Source organism: Neopelma chrysocephalum, unplaced genomic scaffold (assembly GCF_003984885.1).
Source record: "Neopelma chrysocephalum unplaced genomic scaffold, ASM398488v2 Primary Assembly neopelma1_147, whole genome shotgun sequence".
NCBI lineage: Eukaryota > Metazoa > Chordata > Aves > Passeriformes > Pipridae > Neopelma > Neopelma chrysocephalum.
The window spans coordinates 9,777,000-9,803,239 of record NW_020897809.1 but is presented as its reverse complement, the minus strand read 5'-3'; the positions used below and the strand labels follow the sequence as shown (position 1 = coordinate 9,803,239).

The 26,240-nt window shown below is 38.0% G+C and overlaps 1 protein-coding gene across 4 annotated transcripts in view; it reads left to right on the top strand.

Moving 5' to 3' along the window:
• Window positions 1-26,240, top strand: part of FHIT (fragile histidine triad) — a 553,711-nt gene that overhangs the window by 141,612 nt on the left and 385,859 nt on the right. For 3 of the 4 annotated variants that reach the window (XM_027700943.1, XM_027700946.1, XM_027700947.1), the window contains one exon: window positions 9,035-9,156. In XM_027700943.1, the coding sequence (XP_027556744.1) occupies window positions 9,057-9,156 (100 nt within the window). In that variant the 5' untranslated portion in view covers window positions 9,035-9,056. Of the gene's footprint in view, window positions 1-9,024; window positions 9,157-26,240 lie in introns of all 4 variants that reach the window. The other variant, XM_027700944.1, reaches the window with a different exon arrangement.

The following is a 26,240-nucleotide window of genomic DNA, read 5'->3' as shown; positions in this document are numbered from 1 at the left end:
TTGGAGAGCAAGCATATATATAAAATGCTAAAATGAGAGCTAATGGGATGTCTTAAAAATTCCAGCATCTAGAAATAAACGTAAATGCACTGTACATAAATGTAAAGAACCCACTGTCTAGTATTATTAGCTATATATAAATGTAAATCTGACAATAAATTTTCATTACATTACTATTTTCATCTGTATGCCTGAGGAATTGTTAGACTAAGTACAGTGTCTGCATTTTCCTCTAAATGCTTGTGTTACATTTATTAATTCAGGAAGCTAAAATGCTTGTGGAGATACTTGGGTATCACAGGAATTGCTCTAAATGGAACAAATTCAAATTTATAGTATTACCAAAAAAACCAGTCTAATAATAACACATTGCATTCAAAATTAAATTCTGGACAAAAGGATGAAAGAACAAGATACAGAAAATATCTGTATGCATCTTTGAAGGTGTATACTGGTTCAGAAGGGCTTTTTGAAGCGATGTAACTGTTTCCTCAGTGACAGAAGGTATAAAGTTCTGGACTGTGTTTGAAAACTCACCATCCAACATCTCTGGCTCATTGCACACTTTTCTTTGTGTGGATTGGTGCTGGCCCTGAGTTGTGTGGACCTCTTGCCACAGCACACCCTGTGCTCGCTCGCTCTCCCTCTCTCTCTTTCTGATTGTACTTTGGTTTATACCATCATAGAATTTGGGGAAGAGCCATTTCTCTCTTCTCCCTGTGGACTTTTTTTACTCCTCTGATCTTTTCCCTTGGCTCCCTGCAGCTTTTCCTCTGCAGCTCTATTTGCCCCATTTCTGCTGTCCAATACTATAGATGTCCAAATTGAATTCACTCAGAGGAAATAGTGAGCCACTTCAGGGGAAGGCTTAGTTTTGGTGCGTGTTTCTAAAGCCTATAAAGTGACTTTATGTAGCACTATAGAAGTAATAATAAAAAAAAAAGCTAAAACATGACAGCTTTTTCTTTGCTCCCCATTTTTAAAGCCAACTTTTTTTCCACTGAAGGGTACAGCAAAAGAACATTCCTAGTTGTTCCATCATGTCAGCTCTCTTGGTTTGTAACCTCAAAAGAAATGAGCTTAAGCTCAAGTGTTTCAATGTGCAGTGTGTTGGTCTCTATAGCGACCTTCCTCCCCCAGCTCTCCTTTTGCTGGGGTAGAGTTTTCCTTGCACTTATATATCTCAAGAGATGTCACATTTTTTTATTGCTCCTGTAGATGTAATGTAGCCCTAGGTAGCCACACTAGAGAAAAAGGATTTTCACAGTATAATTTCTGCCATTTACTGCATACTGTGGAGCATTTCCTTAATTTTTTTTCCCTTTTCTGCCTTTCACCTTTCTGCTTTAAAAAATGACACGATGGATATTAATATTTTTCCTTAATAAAAATGTATTTCCCCTTGATCTTAGTTTTGGTAATACATTATTCAGTGTTCCTTCTTAATGAAAGCCATTGGTTGTTCCATTACTCACAGCAGTTATTACAGCACTAAAGGTCTCGTTCATCAGAGTGACTTGCAGAGGCAAATCCAAACCCCTGAGTGCTCCATGCATCAGGGTAATAGCTGTGGTGCATGCAAGTTATTAAAAAAAATTAAAATATAATGTGTGTTTCTTTGGTTTTTTTTGTTTTCTATCCTTTTTTTTTCCCTAACACTGGGGAATGATCTGTGACCATCATTTATTTTATTGCCTGTGTGTGCTTGTGCATACTTTGCTCTCTCAGCAGAAGTCATTGAGGGGGTGAACCTGTTGATTGTGTCGCATTTCATAAAACATCCTTCTTAAAATCACGGATTTAGAACATGGATTCTGAGTCGTTCTTAGTTATCAGACTTTTCTTTGGATTCCTGTCATTTTGTTGCATAACAGTAGAAGGAGGTATTGTAATCTTAGATGATCTTTGCTGGTATGAGGAAAACAGGCACAGGTGTCCAGCAGAGAAGATTGGGAGAAGCTCTTGATCAATTGTTGGCATTGGGATTCTGTATTAAAGATAACTTCTGTAATATTGTGGTGTGTGGAGTTCATGCATTCTGGCATAAGCTGGACATAAACCAACTGCAATATAATGCAAGAAACAAATTTTATTTCATGTTAGTCATCATAAAAGTTTTTTTAAGAAAGCAAAATTATAGGTCTAGCTAGGATGTCAAAACAGAAAAAAAAAATTATATGTAAATTTTAGCAATGTGTGGAGAAGTTGAGCTGTTACCTGAGCACAGAGGCAAACAAGAGCTTCTACTGCCAGAATTATTTTTGCAGCATGGTTAAATGGTATTTGAGTCATCTTCTAAGGAACACAGTGTACATGTGGACACTTGAAGAATGTAGAGCATGTTTAGCACTTTCATGGCTCTTCTAAACCCTCATTTTTCTCTGAGTTTAATGTATTATACAGTTCTTTGCCTCTACAAACCTTTTCATTTATTGTTTATAACTTTGCACTCTTTACCTGAATTGTAAGAAAGAAACAAGTTGACCTAATTTGTATTCCAAAATGCTTGCTATAGAAATGGATTTGACAAGTACTTCTACATCATTTAAAAATATTTATGCCCTCTCCATGTATTATGGATGGTATATAGCTTTTGATGTCTAGCTTGATTCTGCATTTGTTGATTAACTTGTCAATGTTGTGATTGCTTTACAGTGTTGCTACAAAGTGGTTCACTTGCATTTAGGTGTCTGCATCCTTCTTGGTCAACAAAGATCTGAGTGTCTGAAGTTTGAATTGGTTTTGAGGGGGTTTTGGTATCTTGGGAGCAGAGGGAAGGCCGTTTTTGTTTTTTTAAATTAGTTTTATTTTTGGTTGTTTGTTGGGGGGTTGGTTTGTTTGTTTGAAGACTGTAAATATCATGACAATGATGGACCAGACAACTTGGAAATAGGAAACTGAGGACAAACTTATATACATGTGCCAGTGTGCACCCACACATTACTTTAGCAGGTGCAGTAGACAAGCCTGAGGAGCAATTTTGAAAAAAAAAAAACCATGCAAAGTTTACTTTTAAAATAAATCATGCAACTAGAGCATGCTAGTAATTTATTTGCCCTGTAGCTTTGAAATAGGCTAACTTCTTTGTTTGAGTTGTGTGCATCTTCTGCTTTAAATATGTTGAGGGCTGGCCCCATTGCACAAAGGGTGCAGGGACAGGTTTGAGGACAAGGCAGCTTTCCTGTCAGGAGCCAGAGGTGAGGATGTACATCAGCTCCCTCGTGGGGGGCAGAAAGAGCCAAAATACTGCTGTGTGGTCAGCACTGTTTTAGTCACAAACCCAAAACACAGCACCACCCTGGGGGCTGTGAGAGAAACCCCATCGCAGTCAGACCCAGTGCATTTGGGAACTGTCCAGTTTTCATCAGGATCTGCTGGTTCATCAGACCTCCCTCAGGTTCCTGCTCTTCGTGGTGTTATTGTTCAGTGGTGCTGTGCTCGAGGTTGGTCACTGAGCTTTGTGGAGTCTCATTCTTGGGTTCACTGGTGTAACCCAACAGCTGCAGACCGGCAGAGGAAGGGACAGTTCTCATGGTGGTGACAGTCGTGCCCTAGGAAAACATGCTGTAACAGCAACATCAAGGCTTCCAGGCAAAACTGGGAGAGCAGAATGGAAAATCCTGCCTGAGAGGTGCTGTGAAATGCTGCTGCAGGTCAGGGGAGGGGGAACGGAGCTGCAAGGGGAGGCAGGTTGTGGGATTGCAAATGGATGACCCTTGGCATCACCCACACTCAGGTGCTTAGGTACTATGCAACAGACCACAGGCTATTTTCATTTTAAGTGTAGATAATTTAGCTAGATTGACCATGCTAGGAAAATGGCCATATATTTAAACAGTAATAATTTTGATGTTTTCTTCCCTGCTAGATTAAGCAGGGGAAGCCACGTGTAGTGGATTCGAGTCCATCATAATCTGCCTGTGATGGGAGAAATTGGTCCTTGTCAACACCACGGGATTGGTTGCATGCATCATATTTAATGGGTTTTCTGTTCAGCAGCTTCTGTGGGTGGTGAAAATGGAAAATAATCCACACAAGCTTTTCCCTTCAGCCTCGTGTAGAGCACTAAATACCATCCCCATGCAGAGAATCTAGGCTATGGCTGTCAAAGATACTCGAGCACCTTTTCTAGTTTTGTGATTCTTCTTGGCTTTTTCAGAGCAGGAATAGCAGTAGCATGTGATGTTTTGACTCACTTAGAAGAAGAGGAGTTTTGAATTAGAGGCCATTTTCTGGAACTACAAGAACACAATATATGTAGCTGAATGTTGTGTGAGGGTGGGCTTGAAGGATGCTGAGATATAAAGCTGCTCTAGGGACAAAGGGCTATTAGAAAAACTAGGTGATTTTAGAATGAAATAATTTACTTTTGTTAGTGTTTTTAGGAATTCTTTGATCAAAATGTCAAATCATGGCTGCTAGCAACAAGGACATTGATGTGCTTGAGTCATATAAGTAATATTCTGACTTGAATGGATTTCATCCTCACAAAGTGGCAGTGATGGGAGGGAAGAAGTTACAAATTATAAGCCATGATGAGAGGGGAGGTGGCACATAGGGCAGGTCTTCATTGTGCATTACTTCTTGAACATGGTGCAGGATTCAGATGTCCAAGTAGGAATATAACTTTCCCATAATCAAACCTTTGAGGGATCCTATGCCAAAGGATATAGTTTTGTAGGATAAAGGGCAGCTTAGAAAATGAGATTGAAAAATCTCAAGTTAACCATAAACATCCTTTACTGTAGAGGTACTTTATTCTCTTAACTAGAATGTGTGACATAAGTTGTCTTACCTTGTTGAATTTAAGAAAAACACCCAAATTCTTAAGACCTTAAAAAAAAAGTAATAGTAAGTTGTTTTTATTTTGCCACATAAATTTGCAGTGTTTTTATGTTGAAATTGAGTAGCAGAATTAGGAATGTCAAAATTAATGAGCAGATGACGCTGATGTGGTAAAATAACAAACTTTAAAATTTAAGAATACTCCTGGGATTGTTCTAAAATAGTCCTTTCTATTAGCACAGAGGGGTTGTAATTGGTTTCCTTTAATACACACATGTTAAGTTAGCGGCCCATTTTGCATTATCTTGTCTTCTCCCACTACAACCAGATGTGCAGCTTTCCTAGAATTGCGCTCATGGGATTGCTCAGCAGAAGCCTTGAGCTTGGTTCCCAGCAGGTGCTGATCTCAACACCTTGTTATTAAGGACAAGTAGTGTGGTGAAATAAAGAGGCATCTTGGAGTAGCAGCACCATCTCAATTAAGCATCCAGCTGGGAGGTCTCTGGCAGCAGGAAGAGAACCTTAAAGAATTAGTGCCATCACTCCTTATAATCAGTACAGAGAAGGTAACTTCCAACAGTTTTCCAGGTTTCTGATTCTAGAGATGACATGTAACAAGCAGGCACTGATCTTCATGTCCTAAGGACCTGTATTTATGTGAACTTCCATTCAGAGTTCTCCCTGTGTGTTTGACACCAATGGTTCTCCAGCTTATGCTGTTTAAAAGCTGAAGCACAAACCAGAGCCTCTGACCTCCAACACCAAATAAACCTGGAGAATTGAGATGTGTTTAGATTTCCTCTCAAAAATACCTTTAATATATGAGCAGTATTTATATAGGCTGGGAAAATGCAATGTGCCTTCTGAAATTTCACAAAACTATAATAATAATTGAAAATATTTCAGTGTATCTCAAGATTTTTTTAAATTTTAGCATTCTTATTTTGTAATGCAGGATTCCAGTGTCTATTTTTTTTCTAGCATGAGTTATACAGATTTGAGGTCTGTTGTGGCTGTAAAATTAGTCTACTTGTTATGTTAGCCTTTAATACTGTATTCCCACCTATAACTGCAGTAACACAGCTTGAAGGGAATTTAATTAGGAAAATGAGGCAGATGAAATAGGCAATGTAATGTATATCTGCAATATGAAGAAGAGTAAATACACTTTTCATCTGAATAGTCAGAATAGAAGCTGTGTTAAACTGGGCTGAAATTTAATCAGAAATGGATTTCTTTTATTTTCTAACATTACTATGTAATTGTGCTCCTTATTACTGGGGATTAGAAAGACTACTATCATTAAAGAAGAAACATCTTTCACCAATTATGCTTAGTTTCTGGTTTATCTGGCACTGACCTTCTCTATATGCAAAAAGTGGAAATCCCTGGAGGAACAGAGGTAGTGCAGTGATTCCAATCCCCTGGGAAACCTTGAGCACACACTGTCTGCCCCTCATGACCTGAATGCACACGTGCTGGGTGGATTCCTGCTTGTTTACAGGCCATCCAAGCAATAAGCAGGTGGAATTCACAGGAATGAAAACTTTCCTGCCTCGCTGCACTCTGGAATATTCCAACCTTGCTGCACAGTCGTGGGTTTTCCAGTTGTGCCCATCCCTTGTTTCCCCGAGGGGTTTTGCAGCGTTTGTGTTGGTGCTGAGCACAGATCATCGCGCTTTACAGGAAAACACAGAGCGTCACCAGGGCAGAAAACAGCTTAAGTAATAGATAATAGATCATAAATAATTGTTTAAGAAAAAAAATTCCCACAGTCCCTTCTTGGAATTGGAGAGAGTAGCACTGGGAAGTCTGCAGTATTACACAGCACAGCCAATACAAGTGACACATTTGTTTGAAACACGTGCTGTGTTTCTTCAGTCTGAATTAGGAGATAGAAATATGTTATTCAGATACATTATTGTGTAGTTAGCAAATAGAAATGGTTTTAACATGTGCATTAATTCTATGTATGAGATTTTAAAATGTTTATTAATTCTAGATCAACCCAGTTGGGCTGTAACGTGATTCTTCAAACTGTTGCTTAGAGAGGTACGAGATTAGTGCTTTTACTTTACTGCTTTTTCTACCTTTTTTAAACAAGATTGGCTGTGAAATAGGTAAAGATGCATGTGGTAGGTGTATGATTAATACATGGTTTAGGCAACCTGATGTCACCAACCTTATTTTGCTACTGTTTGTTGTTTTTTGCCTATGGCAGCAAAAAGCCAGAGGACTTCTCCTGGTGATTACCAAAATCTCAAGTTCTCTCCCTCCTTAAATCAAATTTCAAAGCATCAGATTTTAAATTTACCCTCTCTTAAAGCCTTTGTTCTGTGTTTAAGTCTGTTCCATGCCTCTGGACAGTGTTTTTATTTATAAGTATTTTGGAAGAGGGAATAAGAAATGATTGGTAGTACTCTTACTTCTGTCCATAGCATTGCCAGATGCAAGGGCAGGTGTGGTGGTATATTTGATTTTCCGGCTACTGGAGACACCAGCTTAGTTTCATCACTGGATGGTAGTCCAGGCTATAGAATGTGTTTTGCTCCTTTATCAGAAACATTGCCTTCATTGCAAAAAGAACCATGTCTCTTTTTTTGTATCAGGTAAAAACATTCTTGAATGTTTTAATTGGAATGAAAATCCCCCACGGGGGGTTGCTGATGGGCTGCTTAAGAGAAATGAGGAAGATTGATTGAAGGTCCTAATAGTTATTTTTCTCAAGCATCAGCACAAGATAGCAGGTGTTTCCTCTGCTAAGCAATTCTTTTAGTTGCTAAAGAGACTTGATTTTTGTATGTTGTCAGGTTTCAGGTTTAATATATGCTAAGGGACACATCTCAGACACTTAATCTTCTGTTGACTTTATGGGGAAAAAACCTGTAGAACTTTTTCAGATCTTTGAAACAGGTGTAGTTAAAATCTCCACTTTTCCATGACCTGCTCAAGCATTTCCTTTAATCTGTGATTTTCAAAAATAAAACAAAACATGGTGCCCGCTTAGAGAATGTTTATTACTTGGAAATGTAGTCATCTGATTTGTTACTGTGTCTTATACTAAGATTTATACATGTTTTTCTGGTGTAAAGCCTGACTAGATGCATCTGCTAGCCTTAATTTAACTAAGTTCTTCTGTGAAATCAGGTAGCTACAAATTCAGAAGTTCCTTTCGAAGAACAGATATTTCTCAAAGACACTTTCAAAGTGTGTGCACTTAGAAGGGGTTGTTATGTACTTCTTCGTGGGAGCTGATAAAGGAGCGGGATGTTAGATTAGAATAAATCTCAGCTTAAGAACCAGGTTTGGGTTTTACTGAACACAGCAAGCTTGCAAGAAAAGAGCTGCTACAAAAGACCCTTCGTGACTCTCACAGTGGATTTCCCCATCTGGAGCCACATATAAAACTGAATTTCCTGATTAGTCACTTGGTTCAAGCAGGGCAATGTTAGTGTAATGCTTCCGATGTGTCTGAAGTATTGTCACAGGAAATTCATCATTACTTCATATTTTACCCTGCAGTACCTTGGATATTTCTGACTGCGTTAAATACTTGAAATACTCTAGGGTTTAAAGACCTAAAATAGAAACTGTTAGGATTGTGCCTTAGCTGTTTAAGAGGGATTTTCATTCTCATCAGGAGGAGAAAAAATTTTAGTGAATGAAAGTGGAATTCTTTGAGCTTCTGTAAGAGAAAATGTGATCATCTTCACATTCCAGTTGCTCAAACTAGAATGTGTGGATGGAAAATGAATAAATACACTTTCCTTAGGTTGCTGGTGTTTCTTCAGTTGAGGTATTTAGTGGAGAGATTGATTTAGAAAATGTGGTCTATTTGGTAAGTCCTGTGTGCATTGATTTGCATTGTGGCAAAAAGCATGTGAAATCCTATTTGTGCTTTTCCAAGAACATGTGATCCAGATGTGTCCAGATTTGCAGGACAAATGAAAGCGGGAGGGAGTAATTACATTTTCTGTCTAGAATTTTGTAGTCCTGCCAAGAGGGTGAGAAGAGGGTTTAAGAAATTATATGTAAAATGTTTGCTTTGGAAGGGAGCCTTTTCCAACAGCCCTTCAAAGAAGCGATACTTTTGGGAAAACCCTAACAACCATTCCAAGACATCCAGTGCCTTGATGAGCCCAGGAGGCACTTTCTGTTAGAAGCTGCCTGGACAATTTGTTTGTCCTATTGCTGTTGTTTGGAAAGGCAGAGTCAGGCCCTTCATTATCTCAACTCTTGTGTCTTTCAGACCCTGAGGGTTGACGTCCATCATGCTGAGATTCGGGCAGCACCTCATCAAGCCCTCCGTGGTCTTCCTGAAGACTGAGCTCTCCTTTGCTCTCGTGAACCGCAGGCCGGTGGTCCCAGGCCGTATCCTTTGGCTGGCTGTGCTCTTGGGAAAAGCAGGAGGAATCCAGAGTGCTTGGAAGGCCAGGTAGGATGCGACACGGGTTTATTGTGAAACCAGGCAGTGGAACGTCAGATCCTTGATCAGCGTTGCAGAACTGCCGAAAACAGTTGCTAAGCAACTGTGACCTTAGAGGTGAATTTCTATTGACCTTTTCACCAGAGAAGATGTATAAACAACCAGGTGCTGCTGAAAGCGTTTTCAAGTGTATCTGAGGTGGCACTGTTTAAATTTCATATTATGCTAAATAACACATCCCTCTTCCCTTTTAATAATGTCACTTATTTTCAGATGTGGTAACTTCTTCATGGAGAATTTTCAACTTCTCCTGGCTAAATGCACACCATTTGTCAAGTGGCAGTAGAATCTTTTATGAAGACTTTTTTTTTTTTTTTTTTTTTGGAGGAGGGACAGATTGCTTTGATTAATTTAGGTAGGAATGAATTAAATAAACCATCTGTACAGTGCACACATTTCGTGATGAAAAAGTGAAGCCCCATGTTGTAAGTAAAATTCTCAAGTTAGAAACTTTATAGGAACTTGATTATGCAAGATGCTAAAAGAGCCTATTTAGGGTATTTTGTAGTGTGGTGTGTTATTTTCCAGTCAAAACTCTACTGCTCCAAAATTTGTGCTGCTTTCATTGGCTGGAGGTGCAATTTTTCAGAAATAATCAAGACTGATCACTTTTCTTATAGAGGTTCATGGTAAAATTTTAGTAGGAACTCAGGCAATGACTGGGTGTGTTTTGGGAAAAGAAGAAAGTTGTCTGGAGTTTATTGAAAGTTTTCTTTTTCTTCTGTAGCTTTATGTTGTTTCTTTCATAATTTAATGTATAATTTAGAATTTAGTAAACTTTAATATATTTTTTAAACTCACAAATGTATTTCTTCTGAAATGGAACCTTCTTCTCCTCCCATCACTTCTATAGATTATAATTGTTCAATACTGAACTTTTCTCTCCACCTGCTTTAAATGGTGTTTGTGTGTACCAGAAGTCAGATTATTTGGTTATAAATGCATGGCAAAGATGCACAGACTTCATAGAAATGTTAAAGGTGTTACTGTCTCACCAGTATATTTTAATGAATTAATTTAACAGTATTTCTGAACTTCAAGTTTCTAAAATACCTGGTGTAAATCAATGTGATTTACAGATTTATCATAATAAATCTTTGTCATTTTCAAAGCTGTAAAAAGACAATATCACATCAGTCACTGTGTGATGCAGAGCCTGGAAATGCCTGGGCAGTATGTTGGTATATGCATTGTCTGGATCAGAGAGTACATAAAATGTTTCCTTTTCTTCATCTGGAGGTTTTAAAAATACTATGAACACTTGTTTTTGAATTAATCAGTGAAGTGAGCAATTGCATCTGTTGTTAAGAATAAAGAAGAGTATTTCAGATGAAGGATACTTGTTTTAAAGTTTTGTGAGCACCTAGTAATGACAATTTAAGGAGCCTATAAAACTTAATTATTATAAGCTTCTCTCCTTCTTAAATAATTAAAGATTATAAACTCTAGTTGTATAGTTATTGCTGACTTTTGGCAGATACATTTATTTGCTCAGGATTTAGCTTTGTTATTCCATAATGAGTATTGCAGCGTATTTTATAGTGTCACATTGTTTTAATAGCTTATGTGTTGTAATATATAATGTAGTCTTTGTTTCTCCATTGAATAAATGTTCAGGTAATAAAACCCCAACCCTTTTCCTTTCTCATTACAATAAGAAAAAATTAGAGGAGATCTTGATACAAAGACTAGAATACAGTATGTAAAATAGAGCAATTTGCAGTTGTAAGCCTTTAAAATGTCTGTATAATGCAGCATTCATCTTGAGACCTGGCAGTAACAAGTGTATTTTCTTTGTTTTATTGCAATAATTTTATCTACCTTGTCTTTGGCACACATATGACATTCTTTTTCTTTTTTTTTTTTTCAGTAGAAAATAAAATATTAATGTATGTGAATTAGAGAGACAAAGGAAATCAGTTGGAAAGCCAGCTCACTCCAGGTGGTGGCTTTAATTAACTAGTAAGGCTGAAATTCCATCTTGAAACAGAACATAGGAGTGGAGCTGTGAATTGGCTGTGATAGTTTTAAAATAAAAATTCAGTCAGGATGGTCTTGTGGAGTTTGGTGTTTGTGATTCGAGCAGGCTGGTTCAGTTAACACATTGCAGAGTTTGGTGTTATTTCCAGCTGCCAATCCTGTGAATTCAGATTGACACTTCAGAGGCAAACTGTGCTAATAGAAACCAAAAGTAGGTAGAGTAAGAACACAGTATTATGGTAAGGAAAGAGTTCTCCTGTTCCTGGACGGAGCTGCCTCATTTGGCCCCACATTAGACTTCTGCCTGATGGGTGCACACGAGTTCATGGACTCAGGAACCTGTTTGTGTTTGGATCCCTTTCAGTGATTATTGCAGATTCTTGAATAGAAAGGAATTGGGATCTTAAGTAAGGAACTGGGATATCTTAAGATATGCCTTGAGTAAGGGAGTATCTCACATTACGTTGGAGCCTTCAGTGTGTAGGTACAATATGGGCATGTGCTTGACAGGAGGAAACTTTTCACCTCTTTTGTCTCAACCAAATGGAGAAGAGCTAAATGTGGTGAGTGTGCAGGATTAGTGTGTGTTCCCCTCAGGACATCCAGTCCCTTTGCTGTCACCTAACAGAGAAATGATTAAGGCTCAGAGGTGTCTGACCACAGTCTGACTGAAGACATCATCACTCAACTCCCATGACAAACTGAGGGGTCTGTGACTGCTCTGCTCTTCCCTGGAGTCCTACTTGTCTGATTTCAGAGCAGGGAGTCACATGGGATTGGGGACAGTTTTGATCAATGAGACACTGTTTTTTTGGGCTGTACTTTTGTGAGGGTTTTCTGTTTTGTACACAAATTGTATGATTTTGTTTGTAATGCCTGTGCATTTCCAAGGAGCCAAGAGTCTGGTTGGGAACACGAGTGCTGTGTGCAGTGCACATCTTGGCAGCAAGTGGGAGTGGTGGGGAAGTGAGCTGGTTGTTCTGTAAGCTTGCTGGGATGTGTACCCATATTCAGGTACCAGTACCCTTTTTTATGAAAAGTAGAGTCCTTGTTTCCTCTCAGTTCTGGAACTTGCTGCTCTGCAGAGAGTGATTGTGAATAAAAGTCATTTGTGACTCCGTTGAACACCAATGTGGTTGTTTTGGAGAAGGCAGCTATTCAATAGCTGCAGCAGTGTAGGGATGTGTACAGTCAGCAAATGCATTGTTTCTGTCACACAAAAGGCCCAAGACAAACTGAATCAGCTCATGTAACCAGCATGAGCTCAGCTTCTGCTTGGCTTCTGGAATGGTTTCGTTCAGAGCTTCCATAGTTCCATAGAACAGAACTATGGCTGTTTTAAGCAAATTCCATCTCCTCTTTGACATGGACTTTTTTGCTTTAACATGGTAACAAATACTTTGTGAATGCCCTACCATTTTATTGATGTTTTCCTCGCCCTGCACCAGAGCTTTACAAGGTTTTGCTCACATCTTCAATAAATATGAGCTGTTTTTTATCACTGCCTTTCTCATGGCATTGTGCAGGGTACTTGCTTTCATCTTGTGTTAAACGTGAAAAATGAATTTGAACATTAGCAGAATCCATTTGGGGACCAGGACTTTTTATTATAAATAAAATTATTCATTTGTTATGTCCAATTTTTTTTTCAGCAGACAAGGTATTGATCTTTGGATTTGTGTTCAGGATGCCGTAAGAAGAACTAGCACAAAAGGAACACAGCAACATTTGTAAATTGATTGAATGCAATATGTAATGACAGAGACAAACATCAGATCTATGGCAATACTATATTATACAAAGCATTTTTCAGCAGTTTATTGAATTGGTTATTAAAAGGAACAGGCTTCCCAGCTGGGAACAACAAGCTGAGGGTTATTGGGACCAAGTAACTTGAGAAATTTGTGGTGGACAACTTGGCTCCCTTACTAAGGGCACAGAGATGTGTTTATAAGAAATTAGAATAGCTTTTCAAATGGGATTGATTATGAAAAGGTTCTTCTATTTAAAAAAAAAAAAGGGAAACAAAAAAAGACGATTTAACTGTTACATACTGAATTCTGCTGGACTATTTAGTATTACTATTTTCATAGAATTCCAGTTTCCCCCCCCCCAGAAAGTATTCTGATTGTGGGGAATGGACCATGTATAAAAACCCAAAGCATGGGATGATTTCTGACAACTTCATCACTGTATGGAGTTAATGGTCATTATTCATTGCCGAGACAGTTGTGGTGTTCTGTGAGTTATTGCAGCTTGTTCCTTTTATTAATGAGTAGAGAAAACATTAGTTGAACCAGATGCTCCTTCAAAGACTTCTCCCAGCCCGAGCTGCAGTGTGGCTGTTCTGGCTCTGCTGCCCGGGTGGGGAGGGACCCGGGGTCAGGAATGTGAGAGCAGCATCTGCTCTGCTGCAGGATTTGTCTGCTGTGAGCTCCCCTGTCACCTGCTGTCAGAATTGCTGTACTGCTTGAGACTGCCACAAATATTGTCATAATGCTCTCCTTGGAAGATTTGCAGTTAAAAAGAAACAATCCTTTTGATTAATAGTGTTTCTTAACATATTTTAAAAGTAGTTTTTAATTTAGCTACAGTCCTGGCAGAATTTCCATTGAAGATAATGCACTGGCTCTGGAAAGAAAAGTAGTATTCTCTCACCAGGTTTTGTTGGAAACCATGGTATTTATCATTTATATGAAATTTTAATTCTTCATAAAGTTACAGAGCTGCTGTTTGTTACGATTTAGTTACTTTGTACATTGCATGTTTATCACATCTATATTTATGCCACATAATTATGAATTTTATCGGGTTTAGCCCAAACAAATATTAATATTTACCATAAAACTTAGATTTAGAAAATAAAATTCAGTTATATTGCAGAACATATAAATTTGTATTTACATATTGCAATAATTTATGCTGCACAATTGCAACTACCTGTTAGACATACCTAACTCTGTGGGAGAGTATTCTTTAGTGCTCATTACAGAAGTTTTCTGTGTATTACTATTATTATTAGTTTGTTTAGCACAATGTTAAGTAGCAGTCATACCCCTTTTAGCTCTTTTAATGAAGAGCTAAAAATAGGGGTGTTTGGTAAAGATTTTGGAACTTAAGTATGATGCTGGAGATGGCAAGGGAATCACATGGAGACAGAAAATGTTGTTTGGTCCAATAAGGGCTGGACTACCTATATGAATTCCTCAAAATGTCTTGTAACTTTAGAAGAAGAATTAACTAGGAAGAAAGTGCAGTACCTTTGCTGGTGCAGAACAAATGGGAAGAGCAGATATAAATGATAGATCTTATTTGAAAATGTGAGGGAAGTATAGAATATAACTCTTCATCAGGAATGCAGAGGAGATTCAGACTTACTTTATGTATTGTCAGTATTTGGTAAGTTCTTTTTGAGATACCAGACTGAAGCTGTTATACATCAGTGAAAATTCCCAAGTTTTTTAAATGAAATCCCAAATAAAGCTGTTCCATGACTCCTCCTTATCTGAGCAGTCCTGATCCGTCAAATGGGATTTACTAATGCCTTAGAATGTTTACTTGCACAAATGAGAGTAACAAAACCAGTTCCTATGCTTAATCATTTGTAGCTGAATTGAGCTGTGTTGTGCAGGGGGTGAGGATGGGGCTGCACCCTTGGCAGCAGCAGGCCTGGAAATCAGCTTTGCCTGTTGGGCAAAGGTTCTCCTCAAACAGCCCAAAGCGTGACTGCTCCGTGTGTGCAAACCACTTGAACTTACTGGTGGTGGAGAGGCCACTTAATTATCTCAGGCCTGGAGTCAATTTGTTTGCAGTCTCCAAACAAAGGGATGGTGTTTGACTCGCATTAAGAAATGCTGCTTGTGAAGATAACAGATTCAGGGCTCTGTGCACAAAAGCTTGTCTGTCTGACTTATTTGTGGGCATGGACTTCAACTGTCTCATTTGGGCTGATAAAAATGCTTTCCTTCCCTTCAAATCTTGTCTGGCTTGAAAGGTGCTCACTGTTGAAGGAGGATGTACTTCACCATAAGGATATATTACTCTACTTGAATTGTTATAGTTGCATTAATATACTGGTATTGATGAAAATCCCTTTATAAATGCTTTGTGCCAATATTGTAAACAGAAAGGGAAAAAAATGAAAGTAATGAAATCAGAAGCATTTCTTGCTGATTTGCAAATGAGGTAAGTTACCAATTAAATTACTCATTTATGTATATTCAGCAGCCTAGTGGTAGGAATTTCTCAGATCGTAGCACAAACTCCATTGGAAGAGGTATTGGAAAAGCTGTCTTAAGGCCACATCTGGGAGAGGCAGTAGATCCTAGGCTGGAACCTGGTGCATCTTACCAAATGTCATGGAGGGATGAGCAGTCTTTTATTAGTCATGTGTTGAACCAACCTTCAAACCTGAATGAGAAATCTGAAACATGGGCTTGTAAGCTCTGTGTCATAATAGGTTGGATCTGTGCAATTAAATTTCTTGACTACATTGTTAACACATACTAAAATCCAGCAAAAAAATTTCAATTCCATTTTTGTCTGATCCCTTTTATTCACCTTTCATCATCATCATTGATTGGAACTTATAAATGGCTTAAACCACATTATGCATGAACCTCTCTACTGCTCTATGTGTTTCAGGGGCACTCACTGCACAGTTCTGAAGGTGTGTTACTAATGTATGTCCTCTGGAAGTGGGACTGTTTGTCCTTATGAGATCCAGGGACAGGCAGAAGAATTCCCATTTTGTCATGTTTACCCTCATTATTGATTTGCAAAGCAAGTTAGCATTTTAAGATTGACTTCTAGCTATAGTTTTATGGTATCTGACTTAATTTATTTGAAGTTCCTGTCATTGAGGTGACAGAGGTACCTGGTAGAAAGAATTTATTTTAGCATAGCAAGAAACCTGGCCAAGTGTTTAGTGAGAAAAGCCTCATTCTAAGGAGCTGGAAAAAGTCAAGTCTAGAAGACAGAGAATCAAAACAGTGTAGAAGGATTTAAAATTAAGAGATAGCAAACTTTTGTATGAAAAGTGTCCAGGAAACTGAGACAGGGGGTAGAAAAGGTAAAATCTCCAAACCTCCTTTGAGGTTTAACACAATAATTGCCATTCTTGTTTAAAAACCTTTGAAGTCTTGTTCATCTTACTGCTCTCCACCTGAAAGGAGGTTGTAGCCAGGTGGGGGTCAGTGTGTCCTCCCAAGGAACAAGCAATAGGACAAGAGGAAACAGCCTGAAGTTGTGCTGGGTGGGTGGGGTGGGTGGGTGTGTTAACTGTACATTTGGAAGAATGCCTTCATCAACAGGGTGGTCAAGCACTGGCACAGCTGCCCAGGGCAGTGGTGGAGTCACCATCCCTGGAGGGATTTAAATGACATGTAGATGTGGCTCTCAGGGACATGGTTTAGTGGTGGGCTTGGCAGTGCTGGGTTAATGGTTGGACTGGATGATCTTAGAGGTCTTTTCCAACCTAAACAGTTCTATGATTCTATAAGTAATGAATCCTTTTAGCCCAGCGCTTATTTTCTAGTCTAGTAGAGAGCAAATTTGTAATTGGTGTGGTTATTGAACAAACCTGTAATTTTGTCTTTTTTTTTCACATCAGTAAAACCCAAACAAATAAATGGACGATAGATAACAAATGCTGAGGAGGTGTTTGCTGCTGTTGCACTTTTGACACTATGGAAAATTAAAGTACCTGCATCCATAGCAGAAAACCACATGCTTTGCATTCAGGTACCAATTACCATGAACTCTAAAAAAGAAAGGACTACAAAGAAATCTTTTTCCTCAGTACATAACTGGGTTTAAATTCAGCTGTTTCTACTTTTTTAAGTAGTTTCTGGCTAATGAAGGAGATGACAGTTACAAGTCATTCCTGTTACAGTTTGTGCACCTTTTTTCCTCAGTACAGCCATTAGAATGTGATATGCAGCACACACACAGTTAACCAAGTCTGGGCAAGGTATTGCATGACTTGCTCTTACAGCAGAATATAATTAAAAGAGATGATTGGAATACATGGATATTCATAATAGATGTCGCACAATTACCATAAGTAATGCAATACATGCAAAATCTCCATTTGTAATGAAAATAGATTTGCTGGAAAGTCAATTGGAAATTTCATTTATTGCTTATTGTTTCCAGCATATTGGAATATTTTGTGCTATTCAGTGTAATCCAACTGTGTTTTCTTCAAGTATGTATTTTTGAGAGGCATCTAACATGAATTTCCTGTTGCAACTCACAAGAGGAGATCTAGTGATACAATGTAAATCTGTCATTTCCTCTCTTTGCTGTCGAGAGCCTAATATATATAATGTATATGTATACTAATATATAGTATAGTATTTTTCTGTTGAAACATACATTAATATTCCCTGGTGTACTGTAATTATAATGTAATGAACATATTTCATAATTTCACAAGTAACCATCTTGTACTCCCTATGTTTAAATGACCTCTATCGTGGTTTAACCCTGGTCAGCAACTAATCAGCACACAGACACTTGCTCACTCCCCCCCAGTGGGATGAGAGAGAGAATTGGAAGGACAGAAGTAAGAAAACTTGTGGGTTGATATAAAGACAGTTTCACAGGTCAAGCAAAAGCCACTCACATGGGCAGGCAGGTGTTCAGCCAGGCCAGCAGGGCTCCGTCGTGTGGGGCAGTGACTTGGGAAGACAAACACCATCACTCTGAATGCCCCAACCCCTTCCTTCTCCTTCCCCCAGCTCTATATGCTAAATGTGACACCATATGGTCCCTTGGGTCATTTTGTGTCCCCTCCCAACTCCTTGTGCCACTCCTACAAGGTGGGTAAGGAGCAGCAAAGCAATAGTGAAAACATCCCTGAGTAATCAACATTGTTTCAAGCACGGATCCCAAATTACCTCCTACCAGTGACTATTTGGAATATCAACTCTACCCCAGCCCAAACCAGCACAATCTTCAGCAGTGAAGAAGGAAATAAGGGGCATGCCAGGCACATGAAAAATAAGCAGGAACACTCTCTAAACATACAGGAGGGGAAGAACAGTTCACTGTGATGTGTCATCCCAGTACCTTCTCCAGGGCATAGAGAGTGATATATAAGGCCATAGCCTGATCCCTTCAGACTGCCTGGTTAGATGTCAGTCCTCTGCAAGTAAATCCAATTTCCTGTATTCCCTCAGTGAGTGCTCATGCAGAGGTCTGAGTAGAGGCCAGACACCAATACAGATTTCTTCAGATTCAACTTCAGTAAAAAAGGAAAATCTTGAGTACAATTGCTTAACCCTAAAGGCGTACTGGTCTTCTGGATACCTGAGTAAAATAGCTTGACTTTTGAGATGCAAGGCCTCAGCTCTGTTGGGCTTCACCTCTTCTGGCATCTGTTGTTTTTAGGTAGGACAAAGCCCTTCCCTCCCTCTTTTCCTGCTCTCTGCCCCATTGCACAGGTAACTCATGCCCAGTGCTCAGGAGGGGAGCACGTGCAGCATCTCCCGCTTCGCTGTGCTCCTTGATTTGTTCAGGAAGTGCTTTTCTCTGTGGGTTTGAAGTGGCAAGTGAGATTATCAAGTAAAGTGATTCCAAATGGCCCCATAATTGCTTTGCAGAGCTTCAGTTGAGGGTCAGGCACCTTCTCTGAGCAGGTAATTGGGTAAATTATGTTTTAGTAAGTTGCCTTGTGTAAAGTTAGACATGAACATAGCAGACAGTGGAGGCTTTGTTGTAAAATGAGGCTGCAGTAGGAAATGGAGTGCATAATTCATGGATACAGAAGACCACTCATAGCATATTGAGGTTTCTGAGGTTGCACAAGTGTGTATAGTCTGCTATTCATTTGCTAATGTGTTTTACTTGTTGCTGTTCCTTGTAACCTGCCGACTTCTACTGTTTCTAATCAAAACACAAACCTCAGCATCTCTCAATGATCTCTCTGGAGCAAATGTTCATATTGTTCAAAAAAAGTTGAAAATCCCTCTACTGATGCTCCAGTGTAACATTGTACTGCATTCAGATAAGTGATCACTCCACAGGAGCTGCCTAAGAGCAGTTGGTTTTAGTTCAGGATTCAATGATCTTTATCTGGGAATAACTGGGAATGCACTGAGATGGCCTTGTTGCTGTTTGTTTCATAAAATTAGAAATTGTGTGCAATGACTATGAGTTTAAATAGGTGAATTTGGAAATTCTGCTTTTTATGCAGCCTGGAGTGATTGTATTTCTCCAAGTTTAAACATGTGACATAACTTCCATGAATTGCATTTAATGTATAGCAAAATTAAATAAATTTGAACTTCATCTGAAAAAAAGACCAATGTTTTGGGACTTTAACTTTGCCTGTTCATGAGGACAGGGTACCTCTGCCAAGCATTGCTGCCTGTTGAATGTTTGGGTGCAAGGGCCACCAGCAATGTTGCAAACAATCCAACGCTTTCTTGTTAGAGCCAAATGCCTCATGTCCCAATGTTCTGTTGAAACTTTTGGCACATTTGAAAAATGAAATCACATGTTCTTCCCCCTGCCAATTACCTTAGCTCCAGGTAGTGCAAATGGAAGGCAAACTTTTAAATATATACTTCGTTTTGCATTGCTCTGTTGTGGTGGAGAGAAATTACGTTGGCAGTGAAAGCTTTGTAAGCACTTTGAAATGGGATCAATGTATTTTTCAGATGTCTCTCAAAAAATTTTAGTGAGAGACTTCAGACATGGCTGCTCACACAGAGTTGCAGAGGTACTAGGAGAGTATTGCAAGAAAGGTTTTTTGGACTGTGTTTTTTGTTCTTCTGCAGTCATTTTGAACGAATGCAAAACATGGAGCTGCCACCCTTCTTAGGTAGTGGGAAGACTTTTAAGGTGAAAAAAAGAAAGCCACCTAATTAGTATGCAGTCATGTGGAAGGATGCTAATGACATCTCTCCTCAATTAATGTTTCCTTACTATGACCCAATCAATATTAATAAAATAAGTTATACTTGCTTGTCTTTCAAAAAATTTCTGAATTTGACCTGGAGAAAGTTCATCACAAAAATTATTGTGGAGTTGTATAATTCTATTTTTATCTTAATCTGAAAATGGTGATGTTAATGGAGCACTGCTGACTTAACATAATATTTTGCTGAGGCTATATTAGCTTAGAAAACAGTGAAAGTATTCCCTTTTCCTCTCTGGTTCCTTAACAAAATAAAATACCAGGCATCTAATATCGAGAATGACTTATTTATAAATACGTGTGGTATTGAATAATTTTTTTAAAAATGTGGAGAAACATCCTTCTTACATGAAGGTTGGGTATTAAATGAAAGCATCTGATGCAAACAGATGTTTGTAGAAAGCAAAGCCCAAGAAACAGCTTGCAATGGCATTTGTTTATTCAGTTCTAAGAAAAAAATGGGAGACAATTTTGAACTAAACAGAACTGCTTTCTGAAATACTTACAACATCTAGCTTGGTTTTTATAGTGTAGAATATCTAGACTGGTTTTAATCAGGTAGATCAACCAGTCATCTGTTGCTTAATTTTCTTGATTTTTGCACAGCTAAAAGTTGGAGGAAGTGTTTTAGTTTGTTTATCAGCAGGGGTTATAGGATGGAGTTGGTGTGGATCTTAGACTGGAGCACCCCAGAGAGAACAAATCCATGGTGTTAGAAAGCTCATCAGGCTCAGGTTGGCCTCTGATGGTGCCTTGTGTGGAAATAATGAGTTTTATGTAGGGAGTGAGGGACTGCAGCTCTGTGGGTGTAGCTCTGCTGTGCTCCTTCACCTGCATGTAAAATTCTCTCTCGTGATGATTGTTTTTATATTTATTATATCTTTATATAAAATCTTAAACTTGTTTAACCCATTTTTAAACTGCAGGAAGACAAGAGGTATAGATGAGATTTTTTTTTTCCTGTATATGTGAGTGATATTCTTTATCCAAACCTCTGGTGAGAGTCCAGGTCAGGTTTTATTCATCCTTAAACAAGAAAAGTCTGATCCATTTATCTGGCATTCACAGCAGGATTGTTTGTTTTAGTGTAATCCTGACATATGCTGTAGATTATTTATTCTAGTTGAGGATTGTTTTTTAACATTTATTGGTCTCTTAGAAGCCCATGGATTTATCTGCTCGTTTGTATATGTTCCAGTGCTTGCAGTGTGGAGGATAGTTTGTAAAACCAACTGCTAAAACTAGGGGTATTTTTGTGTGCAAATCAAAAGGATGATTTTATGTACCTGCCTTAAGAATTGAGAGAATTATACATGGGATGTATATGGAAAGGTAATGGGGTTTGATCCTCCTACTTTAAATAACAGGATGCATAATAATGATTATTTTGATACAAAATCAATACAAAGAATCTGGCATTACTAAATGAAAGAGTAAAAAATTAATATTGTAACCAAGCAGTAGAAATGCAAGGTCCCCTTGAGTGCCATGGTTGGATTGCTGTTGTGCCCATGTATTTCAAAAGATATTCCTCCATTTTTTCAACATGGGGGCAAGGGGAGGGGGCAGAGGAAAGGACATGATGTGCAGTCCAGCTTTGAGTCTTTTCTCAGATCCCCCTTGATCTTTAACTGTCACATTCATGGCACCTGAATGAATTTAGCTTTGTACCTCAGCTGAAGTGTTGTCCATAGGGGATCATTTTATATTGCCTACAAGATATCAGAGTAAAGAAAATAATGTGATTTGATAACTGTGTTTTGTCACGATTGAAAAGGCACAGAGAGATGCTCTATTTGTCTTTTTAAATAATGAAAGTTGAATCAAGATTGTCATCTGATCTGTCAGAGGATTCAGCAGCAATAACTGTCTTCCATCTCATTACTTCTCCTTCCCTTTTGAAACTTTTTAATCTTTGCAAGAAAATTTGTCAACTGTTGTAGATCTGCAGTGTTTGTTGTTCCCATTTACTGCACGAAGGATACATACTTACTTTTAAAGTCTATTCATTGAATTGGTGATTTTGTGAGGAAGTGAGTGTTCTCAGCTGTCATAGAGATCTCCTCTGTTCCTTATTCCTGTAGGTTTGAAAAAAAATAAGACTTACCTTATCTAATTGTGTTTTTAATTCATGTTGTTGTGGTTAAGGTTTTTTCTGCCATATATGTTTGGTGGCTTAGATTTTTCAAAGCCATTGCTGAGGTGATGATGAGGGACTCCTGTGATAATTGCAGACAGGGCAGTTTCATTACTTCAAAAAGATCAATATTTCTCCTTTAAGAAAGATGTGTATTCTTGTTATCCTTTTCACTGTACCATTTGGTCAGCACTCACAGGTTACTGTTCATTTCTACCCACAAAGAGCGGTAGAGGACAGCCTAAGAGTAGGATACTCTGAAACATAAAGAATTTGAGAATATTTTCCAATTAGAATCCACATATTTGGGAACATATGACCACCGAAAACATATATTTACAAGTGCTTTGTTTAAAGACTAATAATGCCAGTAGAGATACTGGACAGAAAAGGAAATGAGATGTGTGTGGAGGTACAATAATATGTTCTGTTTTTCTCATAAGAAACAGTGGACCTTTGACTGTCCTGCTGTTGCAGGGCTGAGGAGGTTCACTGTGAGTTCCTTGTCCCATTGTCCTTGTTCCTGTGTTGGAGTGCAGTGGAAGGCAGCACACTCAGAGAAAGCTAATGTTATTCCAAATCTTGAATCTAATTTTGTTCGTTGTCAGTGGAGCTGCTGCTCTCTGCAAAACCTCTGCTGTCAGAGCCACTGAATTCTGAGGATCTGTTTAAGAAGGCCCTTTGTGATTTCCTAATTATATTTCATGACAGTCTTGCTTTGTTCAGTATAATAACGAAACAGAAAACTTTCAAAATTAGTTTTAATATAAACATATAATATATGCAACACAGTGATAAACCTTGAAAAAACTGCCATTCCCACTGAGTAATTAAATATCATTACCTTTAGTGTCTACTGGATTGTCTGTCGTTTGTTAAGTAAAGGGAAGCATAAATGTGCTGCATATACTGAAAGCAATTCAATTTGCCCAATTAGCAAAGTTTAAGATTGATTTCAGTGGCATGATTCATCTTATGATATTAGTTGTTTTGTGCCTTTTGATGTAAAAATGTTAGCCCTAAAATGTTTTTCCTTTTTATATTGTGGAGGCTTAATTTAACTCTAAAACTTTCTATGCGTATTCAGTTGAAAATAAAGTTGAAAATACCCTCCCATGTGAAAAAAAAAAAATAAAGCAGTCATCATCTCTCTGTCCTGCTCTTTGGAATTAAGTGTGCTGGGCACACTGACTGCTGAGGATGTAACATTGTCTGCTGTTTTCTTTAGGGCTTTGAATCTCCTCTGTTAGAAAGTGATGCCCAAGGCCTGGCCTTCCTCACTGTGCAGGATTTGGTAATAAGGATGTGATGGTGCATTTGGCACTGACAAAAGGAAGTAGAAAAGTAATTAATTGGGTTTGACTCTGCAGATGACAGTGTAGCTCAACTCACTTCAGAGTATAAAAATACCACAAATGATAGACATGTGGATGTAGTTTCCAATAACTGAAAATATCTTTTTGCTAGAAAATACTTTTACTGAAGCGGTAGAAACAGTAAGAAATAACTCAGAAACTGGTAGGCTGTTTATTCCCAGTTCCCTCCAATACCTTTTGGCAGCTATGAGAGATTTAGAACAGTTGAAGAACAGGTAATATGAAGGAAGAGAATATTTTTCCCAGTTCTTCAGAAAGCAAAGTTAGAAAGAAAGATAATCAAACTCAAAGTTTTTAGATCATCTAGTTGGTGGCACTTATTAACTCAGTTAAAATGTCTCAATTTATTCTCCAAAGCTGTATTGGGTTGGTTGTTTCAATTATATTTCTGTAAATTTGAGATGCCAACAGACATGTGTTGCTCTATGAATGAGGCTAAAGTAATATGAAGAAGGAAACCCTAATATTTACTCAGGTCATGTTCAACAGAATTATTGACATTTTACTAAACAAATGATTAAAAAAATAAAGTCTTAAAAATAAGCAAACATTCCTTACTTTTTCTGTAGAACTGACCTTTCAAATCTGATTTGCACCTATGAAGTCATCAAACTTAGCTTGTCAATGCACTGTGGCACGTACTGGGGACAGAAAGGGATCTCCTTGTTTGGTTACTTCTTCTCCAGTTTCATACATGACTGAGCTGATTTTGATTGTTTAAAAGCACATTACCCATCAGTGGTTTGAGCCAGATAAAGGACTGAAGAACACGTGTAATGTCTACTGTAATCTGATGAATTTGCTTCTTTTTCCATACAAATACTGTAATAAATTAAGGGCAATCTGATAAAAAGGTTGGTTTGGTCTATTAATCTTGGACTCAAAGATTCATTTAGGAAGCAGCCAATTTGTGGCTAAGAGGAAAGTTGGATTTTAATAAACCTTTTGTAATTTGGTAGACTACACTAATCAAATAAATGTCTTGTCCCTCCTTGTACTTTTTGGAGATTTTAAACGTGTTTTTCCTTGCATTAGTCTTTCCATTTCTCTGCCTATTCTCTGTGTCTCATTTAGAAGACTGTGGAGATGCTCAGTAAAGTCACAAGGACTGTGATTTCTTAAAGACTCTCCTTAAATCAATACATAGCTACTGATGGCTACTTAATGACTGTCTAAGAACCCCTCACTGTTTTTCTTGTCGATGAAAAGGGGTTTGATGGGAGAAAAAAAAAGGAAACTGTGTTCATGCAAAACAAGTCCTTTAAGTTACTTGCTATAGTATTTTGATGGTAACTATTTACACTGATAGCCTGGGGTGAACTTCATGTTTTTGAATGTTAGGTACTGACAAAATAGTACTAATTTAATGCCACAGCTGAATATGCTTCTTTCATTTTTCTTATGGTGGTTTTGATCTGCCAGAGCAGATTTTGAGTTGTGATGAGATATACTTTAAATCATTGCTTTCAAGAAGGAGAAGATATTGCTGACAATAAAATTTCTCTTCTTTTTCCCCTGCCTGTTTTCTTGCATAAATATTGTATTCTCATCTTGTGTACAGGCAACTGTAGTCAGTAATCAGTCTCCTGTATCAGTTGTGGTTCTGTGTTTGAGCCCTTGTTAGGATCACTGAAAAGTAACCTATAGTTTCTGTAGAAAATATGACAAACTTACTTTGGCTGTGAAGAACGTGCTGTTTAGGTGTGTCAAATGAACTCATCTTTACATCAGGATTTGAATAGACCTGAAAAACTACTGTTTGAAGTTTCAATATATTTCTTTGTCACAAGTGAATATTCAAAATCATGAGCCTTCTTTTAAATGGAGATGCATCACATAGACTCTAAAATCTAAATGATATGTGCTGGTTTCATTTGGAAGTATAATTAAGGTGTATAATGTCATTTAACTGTTTAATGAACTCTGCATAATGTAATGGCATACAAATATTTGACCTTCCTGACAGTGACTGATGGATTGAAGTTGCACAGCATGATATCATTAGAATATCAAATAACATCATTATTCATGATTATCAGGAATTATTCAGGTGAAATGGCAAATGTAATGGAAAGCTATTATTTGTGTGGGGGCCGCAGATTGACTTTCTTTGACAGTATCTGTCTTTTGATGATACAGGGGGAAGATACTCAGATTTATTGAGCTACAAAGAATTAATGTTATAGGTTAAACAAATGTCAGTAATATCAGAAAAGTATTTTCAGTAGGTCATGTCATGTATTAAGTGTCTAAGAGTAACTACTGGAGGTAACATTTTAACTTCTACTTTTACTTCTGCTAAATATTAAAACCATTTTTAGATTAAAGGCTTTTGCAGCATGAAAATAAATCAATAATCACAATTTTCTGGCTGATATTTCTGATCAGTAGAAAGAAAAAATACCATGCAGAGTGTTCACAGTAGAACTGCAGTTTCAGCCTCTGTTCACAGAGACCTAAATGCAGACCCCAGAGTTTTGTTCCAAGAGAATTTAAACTGAAATCTCAACTCGGTATTTTTCCTTCACTTAAACCTGCAAGAAGTTGATG